This window comes from Mustela lutreola, chromosome 9 (genome assembly GCF_030435805.1).
Source record: "Mustela lutreola isolate mMusLut2 chromosome 9, mMusLut2.pri, whole genome shotgun sequence".
Lineage (NCBI taxonomy): Eukaryota > Metazoa > Chordata > Mammalia > Carnivora > Mustelidae > Mustela > Mustela lutreola.
The window spans coordinates 22,207,476-22,228,036 of NC_081298.1; the positions used below are offsets into that span (position 1 = coordinate 22,207,476).

General features: G+C 50.9%; 1 protein-coding gene and 1 long non-coding RNA gene across 4 annotated transcripts in view; one reads left to right on the forward strand and one right to left on the reverse strand.

Annotated features, from left to right (window-relative positions):
* Window positions 1–20,561, forward strand: part of LOC131807735 (uncharacterized) — an 84,605-nt gene that overhangs the window by 17,195 nt on the left and 46,849 nt on the right. The window contains exon 4 of one of the 3 annotated variants that reach the window (XR_009344586.1): window positions 145–3,943. The exons of 1 other annotated variant lie outside the window; for it this stretch is intronic. This is a non-coding gene — a long non-coding RNA (uncharacterized LOC131807735). Of the gene's footprint in view, window positions 1–14; window positions 3,944–20,561 lie in introns of those variants that run through there. One more of the 3 variants, XR_009344585.1, reaches the window with a different exon arrangement.
* Window positions 7,551–14,046, reverse strand: MYL9 (myosin light chain 9). Its single transcript, XM_059133314.1, has 4 exons — window positions 13,916–14,046; window positions 10,531–10,740; window positions 9,041–9,202; window positions 7,551–8,236 (listed from the first exon to the last, which is right to left on the reverse strand). The coding sequence occupies exons 2-4, from the start codon at window positions 10,712–10,714 to the stop codon at window positions 8,064–8,066; spliced, it is 519 nt and encodes a 172-aa protein (XP_058989297.1). The 5' UTR covers window positions 10,715–10,740; window positions 13,916–14,046; the 3' UTR covers window positions 7,551–8,063.

The window sequence follows — 20,561 nt, forward strand, 5'->3', positions numbered from 1 at the left end:
TCTCTTTGTTACAGACATGTGGTTCCCTCTAGTGCCCTGCCCTCATCATGCTACTTCAGGGAACATCTTGTCCTGCTCCTTCTGGGCCTTCGCACAGATTTCTCAGTGCAGTTGCTGAGCCTTAAGGGATTTCCTTGTTCCCAGGTACTGATTGGTGCCTGCCCTCCTGCAGGAGTGTCCCAGCGTGTCCTCACCACCCAGCGTAGGGGGAGCCCCCTTCCTCTCCATCTCTGCCAGTGTTCAGTATTTTCCCTCTCATGTTTGGCAATCTGATGAGTATAAAGTGGCCTGTTTCTGATTTGCTTTCTGAACACCAGTGAAGTCATTCTGTTGTACTTGTTAGTCGAAATTTCCCTTTTGTGAATCTCCTATTTACAAATGCTTTGCCTGTTTGCCCATTTGATTCTCTAACTTTTTCTTGGAATGAGTTAGGTATTAATTCCTTGATTCATTTTAATACAGTAAAAATTCACCCTTTTAAAAAAAAATGAGTCTTTTTTTTTTTTTTTTTTTTTTTTTAAAGATCTTATTTACCCATTTGACAGACAGAGATCACAAGAGAGGCAGAGAGGCAGGCAGAGAGAGAGGAGGAAGCAGGCTCCCGGCCGAGCAGAGAGCCCGATGCGGGGCTCGATCCCAGGACCCTGGGATCATGACCCAAGCCGAAGGCAGCGGCTTAACCACTGAGCCACCCAGGCGCCCCGAAAAAAAAAATGAGTCTTAACAAACATATATGACTATGGAATCACCACCACAGTCATGATGCAGAATGGTTTCGTCACCCCACAGAATTCCGTCATGCCCCTATTCAGTCTCTCTTCCTACCCTGTGGCCCTGGCAGATACTAAGCTATTTTCTGTCCTAAGTTTTGCTATATTCAGACTATCATATAAATGGGATCATATAGTATATAGCCTTTGAGTTTGCCTCTTTCTTTTAGCAGAATGTAATTGAGACTCATCCACCTTGTGTGTATATTGGTAGGCCCTCAGTTCCTTCTTACGAATGAAGAGCATTCCATTGGGTGAATATACTACATTTTGTTTAACCATTTATCATGTGAAAGATACTTGAATTGTTTGTAGATTTGTAAGTTTGTTTCTGATGACTTGATAGTTTTGAGGAGTACTGGTTAGGCATTCTGTAGAATGCTTTAGAATCATGTCTCATTTCTTGAACATTATGCCTTGAGTTTGGAGGACATTCCATTGGGATACTCAGGGGCTCAGGGACATACTTCCCAGAGCCAATGACACTGTTGTCTGCAATGGAGGTCTCACAGGTTTTTGTTTTTTTAAGAGACTTTATTTATTTATTAGAGAGAGAGAAAACACAGGCAGTGGAGAGGGAGACACAGGCTGCCCATCGAGCAGGGAGCCCGATGTGGGGCTTGATCCCAGAACCCTGGGATCATGACCTGAGCCAAAGGCGGACACTTAACCAACTGAGCCACCCAGGCGCCCCTCACGGGTTTTAACCGTCATTAAAACTACCTTTACTGACTCTGTTTCTCCCCCTTCCCCCATACAACCTCTCTGTCTCTGTCTCTCTCTTTCTTTCCTGTTTTCTTTGTTGTTTGTTTTCAGACCCCATTTTGATTTTAGTTCTTGTCCAGACTATTTCCCATTGCTGGCAGCAGTGATTGGCAATTGGTTTTATGGCCTGTTTGTTGATCTCTTAACAGGGCAGTGGGGATCTGTTCTCTCTCCAGGGGGAAATGTGGGCAACTCTGATTTGTTAGTTTCCTTGTTGTTGTTTTTACAGTTTGCTTGCCTATTTGCAAGCTTAAATCAATTAAGAAAACATTGAGAGAATTAAGAAAGCATCAAAAGCAGAACAGCCCATTGAGGCTAGTGGGTTTTGGTGTTTCTTGGTTTATTTTGGCACATGGCTGTGGTTGTAGAACTGAAGCTGAACATCTGCAGTATGTCTGGAGGAGTCTAAAATATTGTCCTACTTTGTAGTGTGTTAAATAATAAGTTAGATTGTAATAGGTCATAAATTTAAGGTTTGTTTTGATTGGTTTATCAGACCTCATGGGGCATATATAAATAGAAGGAAACAAAAAGTTTACAGGAAATGAAGAGATAGGAAGTTCTAATAGTTTCAGCATACTAGCCTTTAAAAAAGAAAAAATGAGTTTACATAAACGAGTTTAGGAAGATATTTTTGAATAGTTACTATTTGTTTTAACAGCTTTATTGTTACATAATTTACATTCTGGAAATGCACCCATTTAAAGTGTTCAATTCAGTTAATTTTTGCATATTTAAAGAGTCATGTAACCATCAGCATAATCAGCTTCACTCCCCATCTGTGCCCTCCCTACCCCAGCTGTCAGCCAACACCGATATACCTCATTCTTTCTAGATTGGCCCATTGGGGACATTTCTTGTAAATAGAATCATGCAATATGTGGTCTTTTGTTAAGGACTTCTTCGACTTAGCCTAGTGTTTTTTTTTTTTTTTTTTTTTTAAATTTATTTTTTTAAGATTTACTTATTGGACAGAGAGAGATCACAAGCACGCAGAGAGGCAGGCAGAGAAAGAGGGGGAAGCAGGCTCTCCGCCTAGCAGAGAGCCAGGGCTCAGTCCCAGGACCCCAAGACCACAACCCGATCCAAAGGCAGAGGCTTAACCCACTGAGCTACCCAGGCGCCCCTAGTCTCGTGTTTTTGAGGAGTATCCATGTTGTAACATGAGTCAGTACTTCATTCTTCTGTGCTGAATAACCTTCTGGTGCATGGAGAGGCCATGTTTACTTCTCTGTTCAGGAGTTGATGGACACTGGGGTTGTGTCTATATTTTTTGGCTCTTTTGAATAATGCTGCTGTGAGCATTTGTGTAGAACTTTTTCCGTGGATGTATGTTTTCATTTTCTGGGGGGGTCTACCTAGGAGTAGAATTGCTGAGTCATATGGTAACTGTTTAGCCTTTTGAGGAACTGCTGGACTCTTTTCCGAGGTGGCTGCACCATTTTACATTTCCAACCATAGTGTGTGAGGGTTCTAATTTCTCTACATCTTTCCCAACCTTGTTATTTTCTGGGTTTTAAAAATTATTATTATTATTATTATTTATTAATTTCCTTAATGCCTAATGAGTTGAACATCTGTGTTTGCCTATCTTTGGAGAAATGTCAGTTCCTATTCTTTGTCCATTTTTAAATTGGTTATCTTTTTATTATTGAGTTGTGAGGGTTCTTTATATAGAGGTTTCTAATCAGATATTATTTGCAAATATTTTGTTTATTTGTGCTTTCTTTCTTTTTCTTTTCTTTTTAGTTATTTATTTATTTAAAGTAATCTCTACACTCCACATGGGACCCAAACTCAGGATTCTTGAGAGTCACATGCTCTTGCAACTGAGCCAGCCATCTGACCTTGTTTCACTTTCTTGATATGAATTACTCTATTTACATTTTCGCTTATTTCTAGTACTTCCCCAGAAAAATATCCCACCTGTGGATTTTCAAATTTCTTGCATTCTCTCTCTTTTTCTCTCTCTCTCTCTCTCTTTTTTTTTAAGATTCATTTATTTGTTTTCGAGAAAGTGAACACACACAAGTGGGAAGGGTTAAGGGGAGAGGGAGAGAAAATCTTTAGCAGATTCTGCATTGAGCACAAAGCCCAGTGCCGGACTTGATGTTATGACCCTGAGATCATGACCTGAGTTGAAATCAAGAGTCAGATGCTCAACTGACTGAGCCACCCACTCGCCCCTTGAGTTCCCTTTCTACCCTTTTAGTTACTTAATTAAAACTTTATACTTAGTTAACAGTTATTTGTATTAAATTATCTCTGTTGAAGTAAACAGTGTGGTTTCTGACCCTGATCACATCCCGATACAAATGGTATTCTTTTGTATCTTTTTTTTTTTTTTTTTTGACATTATGTTTGTGAGGTTTATCCATGTTGATGCCTGTAGCTGTAGTTCATCTCCATTTCCTTGTACATTCCACTGGTGGGGCTATTACAGTGATGCTGTTGGAGCCTTCTTGCAGGTGCCTTTCGGTGAACATGTGTGCACGTTTCTGTTAGGTGTGTAGGTTCCTAAGAGCAAAATTGCTGAGTCATGGAGTAGATAAAAGTTCCACTTTAGTAGATAATACCAATTTGTTTTCCGAAGCGATTGTACCTGTTTACACTCCTGTCTGTAGTGTGTGAGGACTCTAGGTGCTCCGCATCCTCTCCCACCAGTACTTGGAATTGGGAGTTTTGTTCATTGTGGCCACTTTGGTGGGGTCAGCTTCATTTATTAAGTCCCTCATCTCCCTACTGTCCTATGATATACCACCTTTGTCATACATAACAAGAGCCATAAATGGGGTGCCTGGGTGGCCCAGTGGGTTGAAGCCTCTGCCCTTGGCTCAGGTCATGATCCCAGGGTCTTGGGATCAAGCCCCCCGCCCCAATAGGGCTCTCTGCTCAGCAGGGAGCCTGCTTCCCTTCCTCTCTCTGCCTGCCTCTCTACCTGCTTGTGATCTCTGTCTGCCAAATAAATAAATAAAATCTTTAAATAAAAAAAAAAAGGAGCCATAAATGTATGGGTCTGTCCCTGGATTCTATTCTATTTCATGGGTCAGCCTGGCTCTCCACTGTCACACCATCATTATATTTATTATAGCTTCACGGTAAGTCCTGAATTGTAGCAGTTACATCTTATTTTCCTCTTGATTCCAGGACCCTGGGACTATAACCTGAGCTGAAGGCAGATGCTTAATGACTGAACCATCCAGGTACCCGTCCTCTTCTTTTTCATAACATCTGGCAACTCAGGGCCATTTACTCTGATTGATTGATTGATTGGGGAGAGAAAGTGCAAATGAGAGCACAGGAGCAGGGGGTGGGAGAAGTGGACTCCCCACTGAGCAGGGAGCTCAATATGGGGCTCGATCCCTGGGTCCTGGGATCATGACCTGAGATGAAGGCAGGGGTTTAACCAATTGATCCACCCAGGTTCCCCTTTCTTCGTCTTCTTTTTTTTTTTCTCCAGAGAAGACTGAGTGGGGTGGGAGGCAGAGAGAGAATTTTCTTTTTTTTAAGATTTTATTTATTTATTTGACACAGAGAGATCACAAGTAGGCAGAGAGGCAGGCAGAGAGAGAGAGAGGAGGAAGCCGACTCCCCGCTGAGCAGAGAGCCGATGCGGGACTCGATCCCAGGACCCTGAGATCATGACCTGAGCCGAAGGCAGCGGCTTAACCCACTGAGCCACCCAGGCGCCCCAGAGAGAGAATTTTAAGCAGGCTCCATACCTGGCATGGAGCCCGACATGGGGCTTGATCTCACAACTCTTGAGCTCATAACCTGAGCCGAGATCAAGAGTAGGACATTTAACCAACTGAGCAACCTAGGCACTCCTCCCTATGGTTTTTAAAATTTTTCATGGATTTTTTTTTTTTAAGATTTTATTTTAAAGTAATCTCCATAGCCAGCATGGGGCTTGAACTCACAACCCTGAGATTAAGAATTGCATGCTCTACCAGCTGAGCCAGCCAGGCACCCCAAGAGATAGTCTTCATGGATTTAAATGCATCAGTCCTTTCCTTTGTGGTTTCTGAGTTTTGTGGCAGACTTTGAAAGTTCTGGGCATGTTTCATGGTTACCTGTAAATGTTGCCCGTGAGAGATAAAACAGTAGCTGCTGCTGCTTTTCTAAAAAGCTGCTAGGATCATAATAAATTAGCTCTCAAATAGAAAATTGCCTTCGTCCTGGCTTCTGAACATGCCGTATGCCTTCCTGCTCCCAGACTTTGTTTACTCTGCTTCCTCTGAGATCTGCTCCCATTCCTGCACATTCCTCCCGCCTGCTGGTCCTGCCCTTCCACGCACAGAACACTTCCCTTGTCCCATCCTCTGTATCCCGTCAAGTCAGGCCCACGCCAGCTTGGAAACCAGTGAGGCTAGACAGGTTCTGTCCTCCCTGCACACGGCGTGGATCTCTCCCTTTCCCTGGAGTGAAGGGGCTGTAGGCTTGTGACATTATTGCAGACTGAGGGGTCAAGACTTGAGGAGGCTTGATTCTAACCCGGTCCCTGCCATCTTACAGAAAGGCTTTTGGTGTGACAGTGGCCCTGCAGAGTGCCATGTGACCTTGATGCAGAACATGTGTAGGGGCGCCTGAGTAGCTCAGTGGGTTAAGCCTGTGCCTTCGCTTGGGTCATGATCTCAGGGTCCTGGGATCCAGTCCCTTGTCGGGCTCTCTGCTCAGCAAGGAGCCTGCTTCCCCCACACCCTCTGCCTGCTGCTCTGCCTCCTTGTGATCTCTCTCTGTCAAATTAAGAAATAAAATCTTAAAAAAAGAAAAGGAACATATATGGCTAGCGCTCTGGGGGTCCTCAGAGGATGCCCAGAGTCTGCCCTACTACCTGGTCCCTCCCTTCGGACTGGCTGCAGTGAGTGGCCCTCCATCGAGGGCAGGGGTTGAGGGCATGGTCAGACTGAGTCTGCCTCAGTATTTGAGCCTGGTCAGGACACATTTGGGGATGGCTTCACCTGGAGTGGAGATCAGGGACTGTGGGGCTCCATCTGGAGGCAAGAGAGGGGGTGTTTCATGGGCTTCTGGCCAGGGCCTGGAGCTGATGTGGGGAGAGGCTTGTGGGAAGTTAGACCCTCCTCGTCCAAGACACAGTCCACTTAGTGCTCAGCACTTCCTTGGTTCTGATCTCAGACCTCTGCTTTGTGCTGTGGTTGACTGGCTATGGGTGACTTAAGGGAAGGTGTCAGGATTGCACTGGGCCCAGCAGCTGCTCCCCAGCCTTTGCTGGGGTCTGGTGGGATGTTTGTAGCCCAGGTCCAAGCCCTGTGGGGGTTCTAGAGGCTGGGATCCAGCCCTCCCTCTGCCCCAGATCCACTGGGTGACTAGGAAGTCCCTGCCCCTCTTGGCTATCTGTTCATTGAACCAGTATTTCTGTTCCTCTTGTGCCTCAGGCACTGTGGTCATTGTCCCCATCATTCACGTGTAACAGAGATCCCAGCCCTGCCCACCTTGTGTGCAGTGTGAAAACTGGTCATGTAGTTGAACTGACCCTGCAGGTGCAGAGGGCACAGCCCAGGCCACACATGGTGGCTGCCTGGAGCTGATCTCAGGGAATCCTTTAAACCCGTCGTTCCCACCTTCAGCTGGTCCCACCTTGAGCCGGAGCTTCTGGGAGGCACCCACCTCCCTGTTCACAAAGCCTCCCTGTTCTTCCAGGACCACCTGGCTTTCCAGGAGCATTGAGGTGTCCCTGGAGATCCAGGCTCTAATCCTAAAGGCTGGGTGACCTGACCCTGGTCTTCCTGGTGCCACAGAACCACCCCACAGAGATACACTGTGGTGATTCCTGAGGGTCCTCCCCACTTGGGCCTCTCTCTCCCAGGAGGACTGTTTTCTGCAGCACTTAGTCTGCCCCCGTCCCCATTCCTGGTCTGGTCTCAGGGGAGCCTTACCCCAGCTGGGAGTGGGGGAGGGGTCTGGGCAGCCACTAGGGACAGGAGAGGGCAGGAGATTCTTTAGGGACTAGGAGCTCTTCTATTTCACCCCAACAACAGACACACAGACCCAAAGCAGTGCTCAGACTTCTATTGGAGACTCTGCCTCCCCTGGGTCCAATCTCTAGCCTACATGCGTCTTCTGGATTATACTCATGGTGGAGTGGCTGGGCAGGGCACAGAGGAGGGGTCTGGCATCCTGTTCTGAGAAGGGACCTTGGTGAGCTTTGTGGCAGTGGCAGTGGCTGGGAAAGAGTGGTCATTCCCTGTGTGGGGGTGCACGTGAACTTGGGTCCAACAGGACACAGGGCCCGTCCTGTGGTGAGCAGCCATGAGGCCAAGCTCCTGAGAAGACAGTCCTCTCTTGGGGTGGTGGGAGGTCACGGTGGAACACCTGCCTCACATTGGCCTTGCACCTCTTGCCTGGCACTGTGTGCTCTCAGCCTGTTCCTCCACGGGGAGCTGGGCCCCTAGCCCCTCAGAGGGAGGATCCCCTGAGAAAATTCTGTGGGGTCACGGGCATGGAGCACAGTGAGTGTGGGGAGCAAGAGAGTGGAACAGGGGCCTGGGGCTGGGGGGCTGGGGTGGCCTAATCGTCCTTGTCCTTGGCCCCATGCTTGAGGATGCGGGTGAACTCCACGTAGTTGAAGTTGCCTTTCTTATCAATGGGTGCCTCTCGGTACATCTCGTCCACTTCTTCGTCTGTGAAGCGGTCTCCCATGGTGGTGAGTAGCTCCCGAAGGTGGTCCTCATGGATAAAACCTGGGGGCAGGGCCAGGGCCCATGAGATAGGGACTCAGGCTGGAACATCCCTCACACCCTCACCATGTGGCCCCTCAGCAGTCCTTGCAGTCTCTGGCTAGTTCAACTCTTCAGGGCCCCAGAGGGAGGGGTTCTGCAGTGTTTCTGTGGGGTCCTTGGGCCTGTGAGTGTGTGGGCTGGATATGTCTTACTTTGACCTGAGCCCTAGAGTTCCACTCCCTGAGTTTGCATGCTCATCCCCTTTCCTGGCTGTGTGACCATAGGCAAGTTATTTAACCTCTCTGTGCCTGTTTGATCTGGAAAATAGAGATGAAAATATGCCAAGGGGACCATGAAGGTAGTCAGGAAGATGTTCTGATTGGGCCTGTGGGCACCGCGAAACTTCTGAAATTGGTGCCAGGGTCACTCTGCCTGTCTCTGGGACAGACCAGCTATGGGAAAGAAATCCTTTGTGAGGTCTGAGGATGGGGGCTGGTTTTTGCACCTTATTGGCCAGAAGGGCCTGGAATGATTTGGTTTCTGGGGAGGTCTAAAATGGGGGCATTGTGCTGGGCCAACAGGTAAACTCGGGATGTGGGAAGCCTTGGTGGATGTGGGCTGTTGTGGTCTAGTGTCTGGGGGAAGGGAACAAGGACACAGCTTAGTTGCAGCTGCGGAAATCCCAGCAGATGGGGGATTTCTGTTCTGGCCTTTGGGGACAGGGGCCCTGAAGTCCCTGCGCAGCCCCACTTGCATCCTTGGGGACACCCTGGGTAAAATACTCAGCCCCAGCCCTGTCCAGGCCTCCAGCGGAAGGCTGCTGACCTGAGGCCTCCTCGTCGAAGCAGGCGAAGGCGTTTCGGATCACGTCTTCAGGGTCTGTGCCGTTCAGCTTCTCCCCAAACATGGTGAGAAACATGGTGAAGTTGATGGGCCCTGGGGCCTCGCTCATCATGCCCTCAAGGTACTCGTCGGTGGGGTTCTTCCCTGTGGCAGGTGGGACATTCCTGCTGTCACTGCCCTGTCCCCTCCCTCCTCCCTGCCTCCCCCTTCATGGCCTGTGAGAATCCCACAGGCAGGAGACGATGAGCTCTGTAAACTGTAGAGCGTCTTGTTGGGATGGTCAGCGTTCTGACTGCTCCCTCCCCCGGGCTCTCCAGGCTGATTTGACCAGTTAAGGCCTCTGGTCCGGATATCCAGGCCCTCCGGGGTGTGAGGGCCGCAATGTACTGACTGCCTGCGGCATCTGCAGCCCTGCCTGCCTGTCTGGGTTAACTTTCACCATGTTGTGAGGTCACCAAAATGCCCCAGTCACATCTGTGTCGCAGGATAGCGGGGAGATTAAAGACACTTGTGCAGCTGCTGCTGTTTGTGTTATGGGCTGCTCTTGCTTGTTAACCGGGGTTGATGTTCCTACCAGAAGGCCACGCCTGACCTGCGACCCCACCGACAAGAGCTACAAACAGGAATGCAAGTTTTTCTGGATAGAAGCCCAGGGTCCCACGTCAGCCCCCCCAACTCAGGGTTTCCCAGTCCTCCCACTGGACTTCCTGGGCGTGTACATGAGGGCCTTGGTCACCACTTCACAGGAAGGGAAATGGGCAGAGTGGGTGGCCCCACTGTGAGGGGCAGGGCCAGGGACTCCCTTGGGCCTTTCTGGCCTCAGTGCTTGGGGCTTGACAAGCACAGGTTGCCTCCTCTTCTGCCAGAGGCTTCTTCTCTCCCCCAGCCAGTGTCTCATCTGGTTGAAGGGTCTGCCAGGAACCGGGGCTCAGGGTGGTATCTGTGATGAGCACAGGGGAGATGTGGGGGTAGGGCCACAGGGGGTGGGGTTCCCCATCTGAGCAGGTTCCTGAGCTCTTTCAGCTCTAAGATTCTGATTCTAGGGAAGTGGCCTGAGCCAGAGAGGCTCTAAGGACCTGGCGTGGGTGACTTCTGAAGGAGGGAGGAACTCTGGCCTCCCCTCCAGCCTCAGTTCTCCATCTGCACAATGGAAGGTCTGTGCAGTTCCAGCTTTCTTTAGTCACTCATCCTTTTCTTTAAATGAAGTGGAACCAGGCAGCCCAACCACAAATCTGCCTGAGGCAGTCTGGCTCCGGAGTGAGCCTGTCTGGGTTCAGATCCAGTGCCCAACTGCTCCATGCCTCAGTTTACCTATCTGTTAAATGGAGAAAGTACTGGCATCTGCTTGCCAGGGTGGGTACCACATGTCTCTACATGGAAAGGACTCCATACACGATGAATAGCCCACTGCCTGTTTCAGTTGCAACCCTCACAGGACCCACTTGGACCCCAGCCACCCCGTCCCTGCTCACCGAGTGAGGCCAGCATGTCATGCAAGTCTTCCTTGTCGATGAAGCCATCTCGGTTTTGGTCGATCATGTTGAAGGCCTCCTTAAACTCCTGGATCTGGGACTGGTCAAACATCGCGAAGACATTTGATGTGGCCCTCTGTGGCCGCTTCTTGGTGGTTTTGGCCTTGGCCCGCTTACTGGACATCTTGGCTTCAGGTGGGTGGGGCTTCCCTGCAGGAAGTGGGTGTTGGGGGGAAGAGCCTAGGACCCTGGGTCAGGGGATCTTCCTGCCTACTTAAGCCTCGCTGTCAGTGCCTGGACCTGGCATTCAAGGCCTCCCATAGGCTTGGGGCTCCTGTCACCCAGCTCATCACAAAAGCAGACAGGCGTGGGCTCTGCGATCATTAACAATTTCTCTACCTCTCTGAGTTTCCTCATCTGGGAATGGGGACATGAGGAATGCCCAGCAGCAGGGAATAATTCGTGCCCGAGAAGCCCCTGGAATGGTGCCAGGCACAAAGTAAGCTATTTTTGCTGTGGCTGTTTGGGTAAGACACTTAGGATTGGATTCTGTGCCAACCTGTCTTCGCTTTCTCTCTCTTAATTCGTTATAGCATTTACACTGTCCATCTCTCTCCCTCCAAGTGAGAAAGTGGGCTGAAAAGTAGAAGGCTGTGAGGTTCCTGCCAGCTCCTCCTCCTCGCTCCAGCAGCAAGGAGCTGGATCAGTGGCCCCACATTCCTGACATTCTTGTCATCTCCTCCTCCTTCTCCTCCTCCTGCTCCCTCCTCCCTCCTCCCAATCCCTCTGTGTTCCAGGCTCTGGATGTTTTAGAAGGCATATGCTCTGGGAAGTCTTCCCTCCCCCAACCTGCCCACACTTGACCAGCCCCTTAGGTGGATGATAGACCTGATTTGTTTTCACTCTGCCGTGCTTATAGGGGTATGAGGCTCCCCTGGGCTGGGAGACCCAGCTTCTTGTCACCCTTGTCTAGATCTGGCCTCCTAGCTTCCAGCCAGTCTCTCCCAACCCACAGAGATCCAGACCTGTACCACCTGTCATTTCACCTTGAAGCCCTTGAAAGTTCCTGGAATAAATAGGCCCCTGAGCCTAGCATTCAGGACCCTGTGTGAACCCCTCCAACCTTTTGCTCTGATTGACCATGGGACCCTTCACTGTGTTCCTCTAGCTGCCTGTGATTCTGCCATGCTGGACCTCTGGAGGTTTCCCAGACAACCTCAGACTGACTTTCTTGGTCACCCCCACCCTGAACACCCTTCCTTTTCCAGCCTAGTTCTTGAGACACCCCCTTGGGGAGCATTTCCCACACCCTTGGTCTGACAGTAAGCACTTAGAGGTCTTTCTCTCCCTCCCCTGATTTACTAACAGGCTAACAGATGGTTGTTTAATGAATAGCTGTGAGGGCAACTGCAGCCAGGCTATTGCCCCCACTGCACAGATGGGGAAACTGAGGCCCAGCAAGGTACTCTTTCCCTGAACCTGTTATGGCCTGTGAGGACTCTTCCCCTGAAGACGTAGAGCTGTATTCCCTTCAGCTGGGGCAGTTGTGGGCGTGGCGGAGGCTCCAGGATTACAGTCCCCCTTTCTCCTCTGCCCTTGGTTGAGGGCTTCCAGGAAGTCTCTGCCTGTTTTTAGCCCTGAATGGTGCCAGGCCTTTATCCCATGACTCTGTTCCAGTCGTTCTCAGACTGTGGTCTTTGAGCTCTTAATCCCTGAGCAGGGATCCTGGCCAGCCCCGACCCTTCCACAGGGCCACCTGTAGGCATGACAGACACGCTGCTGCTGTGTGCCACTGGCCTGACACACCTGGCCCTGGATGATTCTCATGTGGCTCGGGTTGGGTAGACAAAAGCCCTTCTCATCTGACCTGGGTCGGTGTGGGGTGGTGGCATCAGCAGGGGTTTTGTGCTTTGAGGGCCTCAGTCCTTCCCTAAGCCTGTTGATCACTGGGAACTTGGATTCATGGCACTAACAGAAGGCAGCCAAGAAGTAGTCCATGGCCATGAGAGGCTATGATGGTTATCATCACTATTGCCAACCCCATCCTGTCTGCACAGCTCTGGGGCAGACACAGCCTGGAGAACAGAGGAAGCTGCAGCCGGAAGCAGGAATGGCTAGGACCTTGCCCACTGTTGTGATACTGGCTGGGCTCTTCTGTCTTCAAGGCCTCCCCCTTCCCCACCCTCTTTGATCCCGAAGCCATATCGTGGCTGAAAGCACTGAACTTCAGGGTATATCCATCCCAGCAAAGTTGGGAAGCAGGGTGAGGGCACCCCCTCCCCCACCTGACTGTGCAGTTTAAGAAGTGATGCCCAAGAAGGGAAGTGGCATGCCCACGAGAGGGATAGAGAGCAAAAGCTTGAGCTAGGCTTGGGCTAGGCTTGAGTCAGTGGGTGATAATGGCCAGCCCTTGGCACCCTTGATGCCTGAACACAGAAACACACATCCTGAGAGGCTTGTGGTGGGCCTGCTGCAACTGAGGGCTCTCTGTGACCAGAGTCAGCTTCTAGGCGGTCAAGAAAAAGGGGTCAGAGGCAGGCTAGGTCCTTAGCCCTAGAGCCATCCCCTCCTGCTCCTGGAGGTCGTAGACACTAGGGATCAGATATAACTAGTGTTTGGCTGCAACTAGGTGCCACCTCCCCCTTCTGGTGTTTGAAATCCCCCCATAACAGCAAAGACAAGGCCTGTGTCCCCCATTATCTCATCCCTATGGCTGGTAGTACCTGATGCCTTGCTAGTAAAATCACCTCCTCTGTGGCTGAGTTATCTGACTCATTCCTCAGGGCAGTTGTAGGGCTGGAGAGGGGGAGTAGAGAGTCCGAGGTCCCCCCTCGGACCTGGACAGAGCCCAGGTCCCTGTCCAACCCCCAGAGCCCTTGGCAGACCCTCTCCACCCAACAGGCATATTTGGGCGGATGTTGGAGCGCGTAGAACCCCCAAGTGCACGCACACAGCGTTGGTGCGTGTGGAGGGACAGATTTTCTCTCCCGCTCCATCCCTCTCTTCTGCCCCAGGAGTTCTGGAGGAGTCTCCAGGAGACTTAGAAGGCTCAGTTTCCTGTCTGACACATGGGTTTACTGGGGCAGGGAACACCGGCGACCACATCCCCCCTCCCCTCCTTCTGGACCCCCCAGAGCTCTGGGTTTGGCTCTGAAACTCCATAATAAAGAGGCAGGGCCTGGCAGAGTTCCCTCGCCAAAGGACCAGTGGCTACCCCAGTCTGGAACAGTTTCCCTGCTGCCCACCCCCCTGCCAGAGTCCCCGTCTTCTCCGCAACTCGCAGCCCCAGCCCTATGAGGGCTGCCCTCGCTGAGACCCTCGGGCATCCCTGTCTGTGGGGCTGTCACACCGCCTCGTCTAGCTCCCCCGCGGCCGCGACTCCCACCTGGTGTGGAGAAGGAGCTCTCTCGATGTGCGGAGCCGGTGCCGGGCGGCGGGCTGTGGGTCGGCTCCCGGCTCAGTGGGCGGGGCGGCGCGGGCCTTACAAGGCAGAAGAATGCGCGCGGCGGGGCGGGGCGGTCTGTACTCTGGCGCAGCCTTATTTGGCCTTGACCCACTGGCCGAAGGCGGGGGAGTCTTCCCTGAGTAGGCAGGGGAGGTGATGCGGGGCCACGCTGCGACCGCTTGCTCCTGATTGTTAGGGGAGGGGGATTTATTGGGCTGCCCCTTCCTCCCCAGTGAGGCAGGCACAACACCTAGGGGCATTCTCTAGTTCTCAGGCCCTCCCCCCAACTTTCCCCCAAAGGCCCCCACTGCCTGGCCCATTCCTGTGGGAGGGCTTTCTTCCATTAGGCCAAGTATGGCTTTTGTCACCAGTCCAAAAGAAGGCATGTCAGATGGCTCCGCCATCCTCATGTGAAGGGTCATTCAGGTCCCTGACTAATGACTAGGTGCCCCTAGTATTAGAAAAATTTTAACATTGATTTAATACTGTTACCTAATTTACAATCTATATTCAAATTTTGTCAATGATCCCAATAATGTCCTTTACAGGAATTTTTTTCTGGTCCAGCAGCCAATCTAAGGTTATCATATTTCTTTAATTTTTGTGTGTGTGTGTGGAGGGTGTGTAAAAAAAAAAACAACAAAACATAAAAATTATCATTTAAGGGGCGCCTGGGTGGCTCAGTGGGTTAAGCCGCTGCCTTCGGCTCGGGTCATGATCTCAGGGTCCTGGGATCGAGTCCCGCATCGGGCTCTCTGCTCAGCGGGAAGCCTGCTTCCCTCTCTCTCTGCCTGCCTCTCCATCTACTTGTGATTTCTCTCTGTCAAATAAATAAATAAAATCTTAAAAAAAAAAATTACCATTTAAGCATTTGAAATCTGTAGTTGGGGGGGCAGTAAGCACATTCCTATTGTTGGGCAGCCATCACCACAACCCAGGTGGCCTTCAATTGATTTTTGTGTATTGATCTTACTTCCAAGAACATTATTGAACTCATTTATTAACTCATAGTTTATTTATGGATATTTTAAGATTTTCTATATGAAAGATCATGTTATCTGCAAGTGATAGTTTAATTTCTTTCTTCTTAATCTGGGTTTCTTTTTTTTTTTTTTTCCGAAGATTTTATTTATTTATCTAACAGATCACAAGTAGGCAGAGAGGCAGGCAGAGAGAGAGAGGAGGAAGCAGGCTCCCTGCTGAGCAGAGAGCCCGCTGTGGGGCTTCATCCCAGGACCCTGGGATCATGAGCTGAAGGCAGAGGCTTTAACCCACTGAGCCATCCAGGCACCCCTCAAGCTGGGTTTCATTCATTCATTCATTCTGTTGCCTGGGCAACATTGCCTTCCAATACATCAAATAGAAGTAGTAAAATCGGGGGCACCTGGGTGGCTCAATCAGTTGAATGTCCGAATCTTGATTTTGACTCAGGTCATGATCTCAGGGTTCTGGGATGGAGCCTCTTGTGGAGCCCCATGATGGGCCATGTTCAACGAGGAGTCTGCTTTGAGAGTCTCTCCCTCCTTCTCCCCCTGGACTGCCTCCCCCACCCGCCTCTCCCTCCCACCCCCTCCCGCATTTGTTTGCTATCTTATGCATACCCTGTAATAAATAAATAAATTTAAAAAAAAGTAGTAGTAAAAGCAAACACCCTTGTCTTGTTTCTGAACGTATGGCAAAAGCTCAGTCATTCATCATTAAATATGATAGTAGCTGTGGGTTTTTCTTGGATGCCCTTTATCAGCTTGAAGATCTATTGCTGGTTGAATGTTTTTATTATGAAAGGATGTTGGGTTTTATCAAGCCCTTTTTATCTATCTATTGAGATGTCTTTAATCTCTTTTTTTTTTTATAAGATTTTTTTATTTATTCGAGAGAAGGAGAGACAGAACACAAGCAGGGGGACAGAGGGAGGGGGAGAAGCAGACTCCATGCTGAGCCGGGAGCCGAAAGTGGGGCTCCCACCACCTGGAGATCATAACCTGAGCCAAAAGCAGACACTCAACCATCTGAGCCACCCAAGCGCCCCGCTTTAATCTCTCTTAACATTGAACTGTTAATTAGCTTTTGTTTTTTAAGACATTGACATTTTCAGAGAGTCCAGGCCAGTTACATGGTCCTTCCTCATGATTAGCTTCAAGTTATGGATTTTTTAAAAAATTATTTATTTGAAAGAGAGAGTGTGCATGGACAGGTAGAAGCATGAGCAGGGGGAAGGGCAGAGGGAGAGAGAGAGAGGATTGGCTGTCCAGCAGACTCCCTGCTGAGTGCAGAGCCCAACTTCAGGCTGGATCTCACAGCCCTGAGATCATGACCTGAGCCGAAATCAAGAGTCTGATGCTCAACCAACTAAGCCACTCGGGCACCCCTCTGGTGGTGGATTTTTGACAGGAATATCATAGAAATGATGTGCCTTTCTCTGTGTGTCTCAACAGAAGACATAGGACATTATTTTTTTCCCTCACCAGCAACAATAACTTCACCATCTTTTTAAGGTGGTATCTGCTGGGTTATCCATCAGAAAGTTATAATTTTCCCCTTTATTAATCCGTATTTCATGAGTAAGTCGTTTGTGGGGTGCTCCTTTGAGACCAAACATTCTGCTTCTCAGCAAACTTTCACCGACTTGTGACACCCACTGGTGATTTAGTTGTTGCTGGGACGGTTGCTTCGTGGTGACTTTCTGGCCCTTCTCACTTCGTTTTACTTCTGCTGGTTGGTGGACATGTTCATTTTGAGAGGTAGAGATGTGAGTGGGAAGTGTGGAGTTCAAGGAAATTGGGGTTGCAGAGTCAGATGTGGGAGTCATCTGTCAGTCTATGGAAGGTTGGAGCCATAGCATTTGAGGCCCCCCAAAGGCCCATGTTTCCTGTTGGTCACAGGGCGTCACCAGGTTTGGGCTCTCTGCACACGTGCTAGAGATTAAACCCTGATGCTGGCTGGTCATTAGGGGACCATGGCCACCCCTGGACACTGGAACTGGGGGCCCCTGTCTCATGGGAAGGTGGCTTCTGTAGGAGGAAAGGTCCCCGTTCCATTTAGAGCCTTTACTACTTAACGTGGCATTTGAGGCCCTTCCTGTGCAGCAGCAGTCTCACACTTCAGCTTCTGTGCTTGCCTTTCTCCGCCTCAGCTTGGAGAACCCCTCTTCATCTTTCAGAGCCCAGCTCCAATACTGTCTTCTCTGTGAAGTCCCACCCCTCCTTCCCTCAGCAAGCTCATTCATTTAGGAAATAATACTTCCTTTTTTCCCCTAAACTTTTGTTTTTATGTCATCTCTATACCTAATGTGGGGCTCGAACTTACCACCCCAAGATCAAGAGTCGCATGCTCCACCGGCTGAGCCAGCTGGGAAATAATGAAGCTCTCGTCTGTGCTAGGCACTGAGGCTGGTGGAAAAAATTTACTTCCTATTCTCTGGGAGCCCACCATCTCCTTGTGGAGACAGATACTCATATAGCTGCACAGATAGGAGTATTACCACATCAGCGACCGCAACAAAGAGAGACAAGCCAAGTGGCTCTCATGCTCCCAGTCCAGAGCAGGGGTTTTTGCCCCAGCCTGGCCTGGCCCGGCCCAGGGACTTTGGGAGCTAACCTGAGGGCTGAGGAAGGGTTACGTTAGCTGCATTGGTGGGGAGCTGTGCTCCCTGTGCCAGGCCTGAGGTGAAGCTAGGGTGGGATCCCATGGGAGGTGTAGTGGGAGAGCTGGGCAGGGGCCTCTTGGGCCAAGGTGGGGAGGCTGGGTTTTCTTCTGCTGGCACCAGGCGGGCTGCAAAGGCTTCTGCGCAGAGGGTGACTTCTGGTGCTAATGGAGTCAGGACTTCATAAAGACCCTCTGGCTGCTGTGGGAGGTGCAGTGAGGGCCACATGGATTTTTCAGGTCAGCCAGATTCCAAAGCGCAGGGGACAGTACTTCATTCTGTGTTTCTCTCAGAAACTCCACTCCAGGGCGCCTTGGTGTCTCCGGCCATTTATTCAGTGTCTGCCTTTGACTCAGGCTCCTTGCTCAGCAGGGAGCTGGCTTCTCCCTCTGGCTTCTCCCTTCCCCTTTCACCCTGTCCAGTGATGATGGTGGGAACAACTTCTCTAGCGGGCTGGAGGTCCGCAGCAGCACTTTTACCTGTGCTAGCATCTACATGTTGCTGGCTGGAAGGCCACCTGGCAATGGCTTTGTCCTGCTGTCCTGGCCAGAAGGCCGCTGAACCCAGTGCTGCTCCTGGCTGCAGCCTGGCCTCCTCTCTCAGCTTAGGCCATGGGGTGGGGGAGATGCCAGGCTTGGGAACAACTAGGGACCCTGGAGCTCCTGCCCTAGGATGTGCCGCCCTGAGGATGGTTCTCAGGGACCCCGGCTTAGTGCACAGGCTCAGGCTCCCTTTGCCTCTCCCCCAGCACCCCGCAGCTTGCAGTCTCTCCCTCCTGACCCCTTTCTGTCCCTTCAGAGCCCAGCTTTGGAAATGCAGCTTCTCTGGGAAGCTGCTGTTGGTCTTTTCCTAAATAGTCAAATGCCTTCTTGATAGAAGTACAGAGATTGAGATATTATCTTAGTCATGTTCTGGCTCATACTGTTTTATAGAAATCTAGTCATGAGAATACATACTTCTAGACCATGCAACACTCTGCAAGATCCTTGGATACTTTAAAAAAAATGATTTTATTTATTTATTTGTGAGAGATGGTGACAGAGATAGCGAGAGAGAGGACAAGCAAGGAGGAGACGGAGAAGCAGGCTCCCACTCAGCAGAGCCCCATGTGGGACTCGATCCCAGGACCTTGGGATCATGACCTGTGCCGAAGGCAGGCGCTTACCTGACCAAGCCACCCAGGTGCCCCAAGATGCATGGATACTTAAAAGACGTCATGTCCTGAATGTCAGGTCTGGTTCAGTGGGACTAGGAGACATCGTAACTGAGAGCAGTGAGCGACCCTTGGGTGTATCTCGGGCGGGTACAAGGGAAGAGCCAGAGAGGACATTACTGGGGACTTTGGAGTGTGGCTGTGCTTTCGTATTCATGTCTGGGCCTTGGCACTCTTCTGGGTCATGGGGTTGGGGGGTGCTCGTGGACCACTCCTTTTTTATGTTAGAGGGTGACAGTGGAATTGTGGTCATGCAGGAATGTCCTTATTTCTCAGGCGGTGTCTGGTGTGTTTGGGGTAAAGTATGGTGTATGCAGCTAGGTTTCAAATGGCTCGGGGAGAAGTGAGGCGTGTTTGAATGGGCCTGCGAGGGATGGTGCAAATACGGTAGTTGTTGACAGTTGCTGATTTTGGGTGAAGGACATGGTGTTCATTATCCTGTTCTTTCTTCACTGTGGCAGCAGCAGAGCTAGGAGTGGAGGCCCCGATGCTGCACGTCACATGCTTCCTGCTCTCTGTGCTCCGCTGTAGGGAGTTTAGGATCCTTGCAGGAGACCCTGATCCAACTGCCAGGGCCACTCCCCTGCTGTGGCAGGAACACTTAGGCGCTGAGGGGTAGGCGTCCCCCCCTCTTCCCCTGAGGCCTGTCAGGAATAGAGCTGGGCTGCTAGCTAGCTCATGGACCCCTCCAGCATTCACTCACCGCTCTGAGGGTCCAGCTCAGTGCCCAAGGCCACCTGCAACCTCTTCACTTACTCTTCTAATCACTTCCCCACAGGGCGGGGATAGGTCCAGGGAGTACCCGCCCCCGGAGGGTGGCTCTGCCGCCCTGCTGTGTGTGCCACTAACAGGATCCAGAGAGGAGGGCATGAGGCTCTGAGCACCAAGCATGGGGGTCTGGCCTGAGGGAGGAGTGGAGCTCAGGAGGGACCAGGTGGAGCTGGGAGGCAGTTCTGTGCATCCCCTGAGCCCAAGGTCACTGCATCTTAGCTGGGTGGTGGGAGGAGGAAGGAGACCAGGCGTCTGGAGCCCAGCTTGGCCTGAAACTTCCTGAAAACCATGTTTGTACCATGGGGCATTATACTTGAACATCCTTCTGCCTGGAACGCACTCTCCCCGGACCTGCCGTCCCCCAGAGCAGGTTAATACCCTTGGTGCCTCTGGGCTGGAGCAGAGTGCTGCGCCCCAGGCTGTGTGTGGGGTTGCTCTGTCGCTTCCTGCAGCCTCCTGGTGCTGCATCTTCTCTTCTGCTGCCTGTGGTAGACTTAAACTCACGTAGGCCTCATTCAGTGTCTTTCTCCTCCACCAGAGTGTGGTTCTGTGACCGCCTGCCAGGTGCGGGGCTGTTGGAGCAGGTGCTCAGGAGGTGTGTTGAGTGCACACAGCTGTCAGGGGGAGGCCGCTGCAGAGGGGACAGAGTACTGGTCCTGGGTCTGGGGGGGGTGGGCCAGGGCAGCCCAGCTTGGCTTCCATGGAGCAATGATGGGTTAAGTGTCTGTTTCTCACAGGAGGCAGGTTAAGGGGGATGTTACTCATTTGTAAAGTCAGGGAACCAAGGGCAGCTTTCTTGCCCAGGGTTGTGAGCCAGGTTGTGCCAGAGCTGGAATGACGGTTTGCACACAAGTCAGCCTGTCTCCAAAGAGCTGCTGTGTGGCAAGGGGTCTCACTCAGGCTCCCGGGTGTCCCCTCCACCCATCTCACCCCAGCCTGGCCCTGCCCGCTGTAAGAAC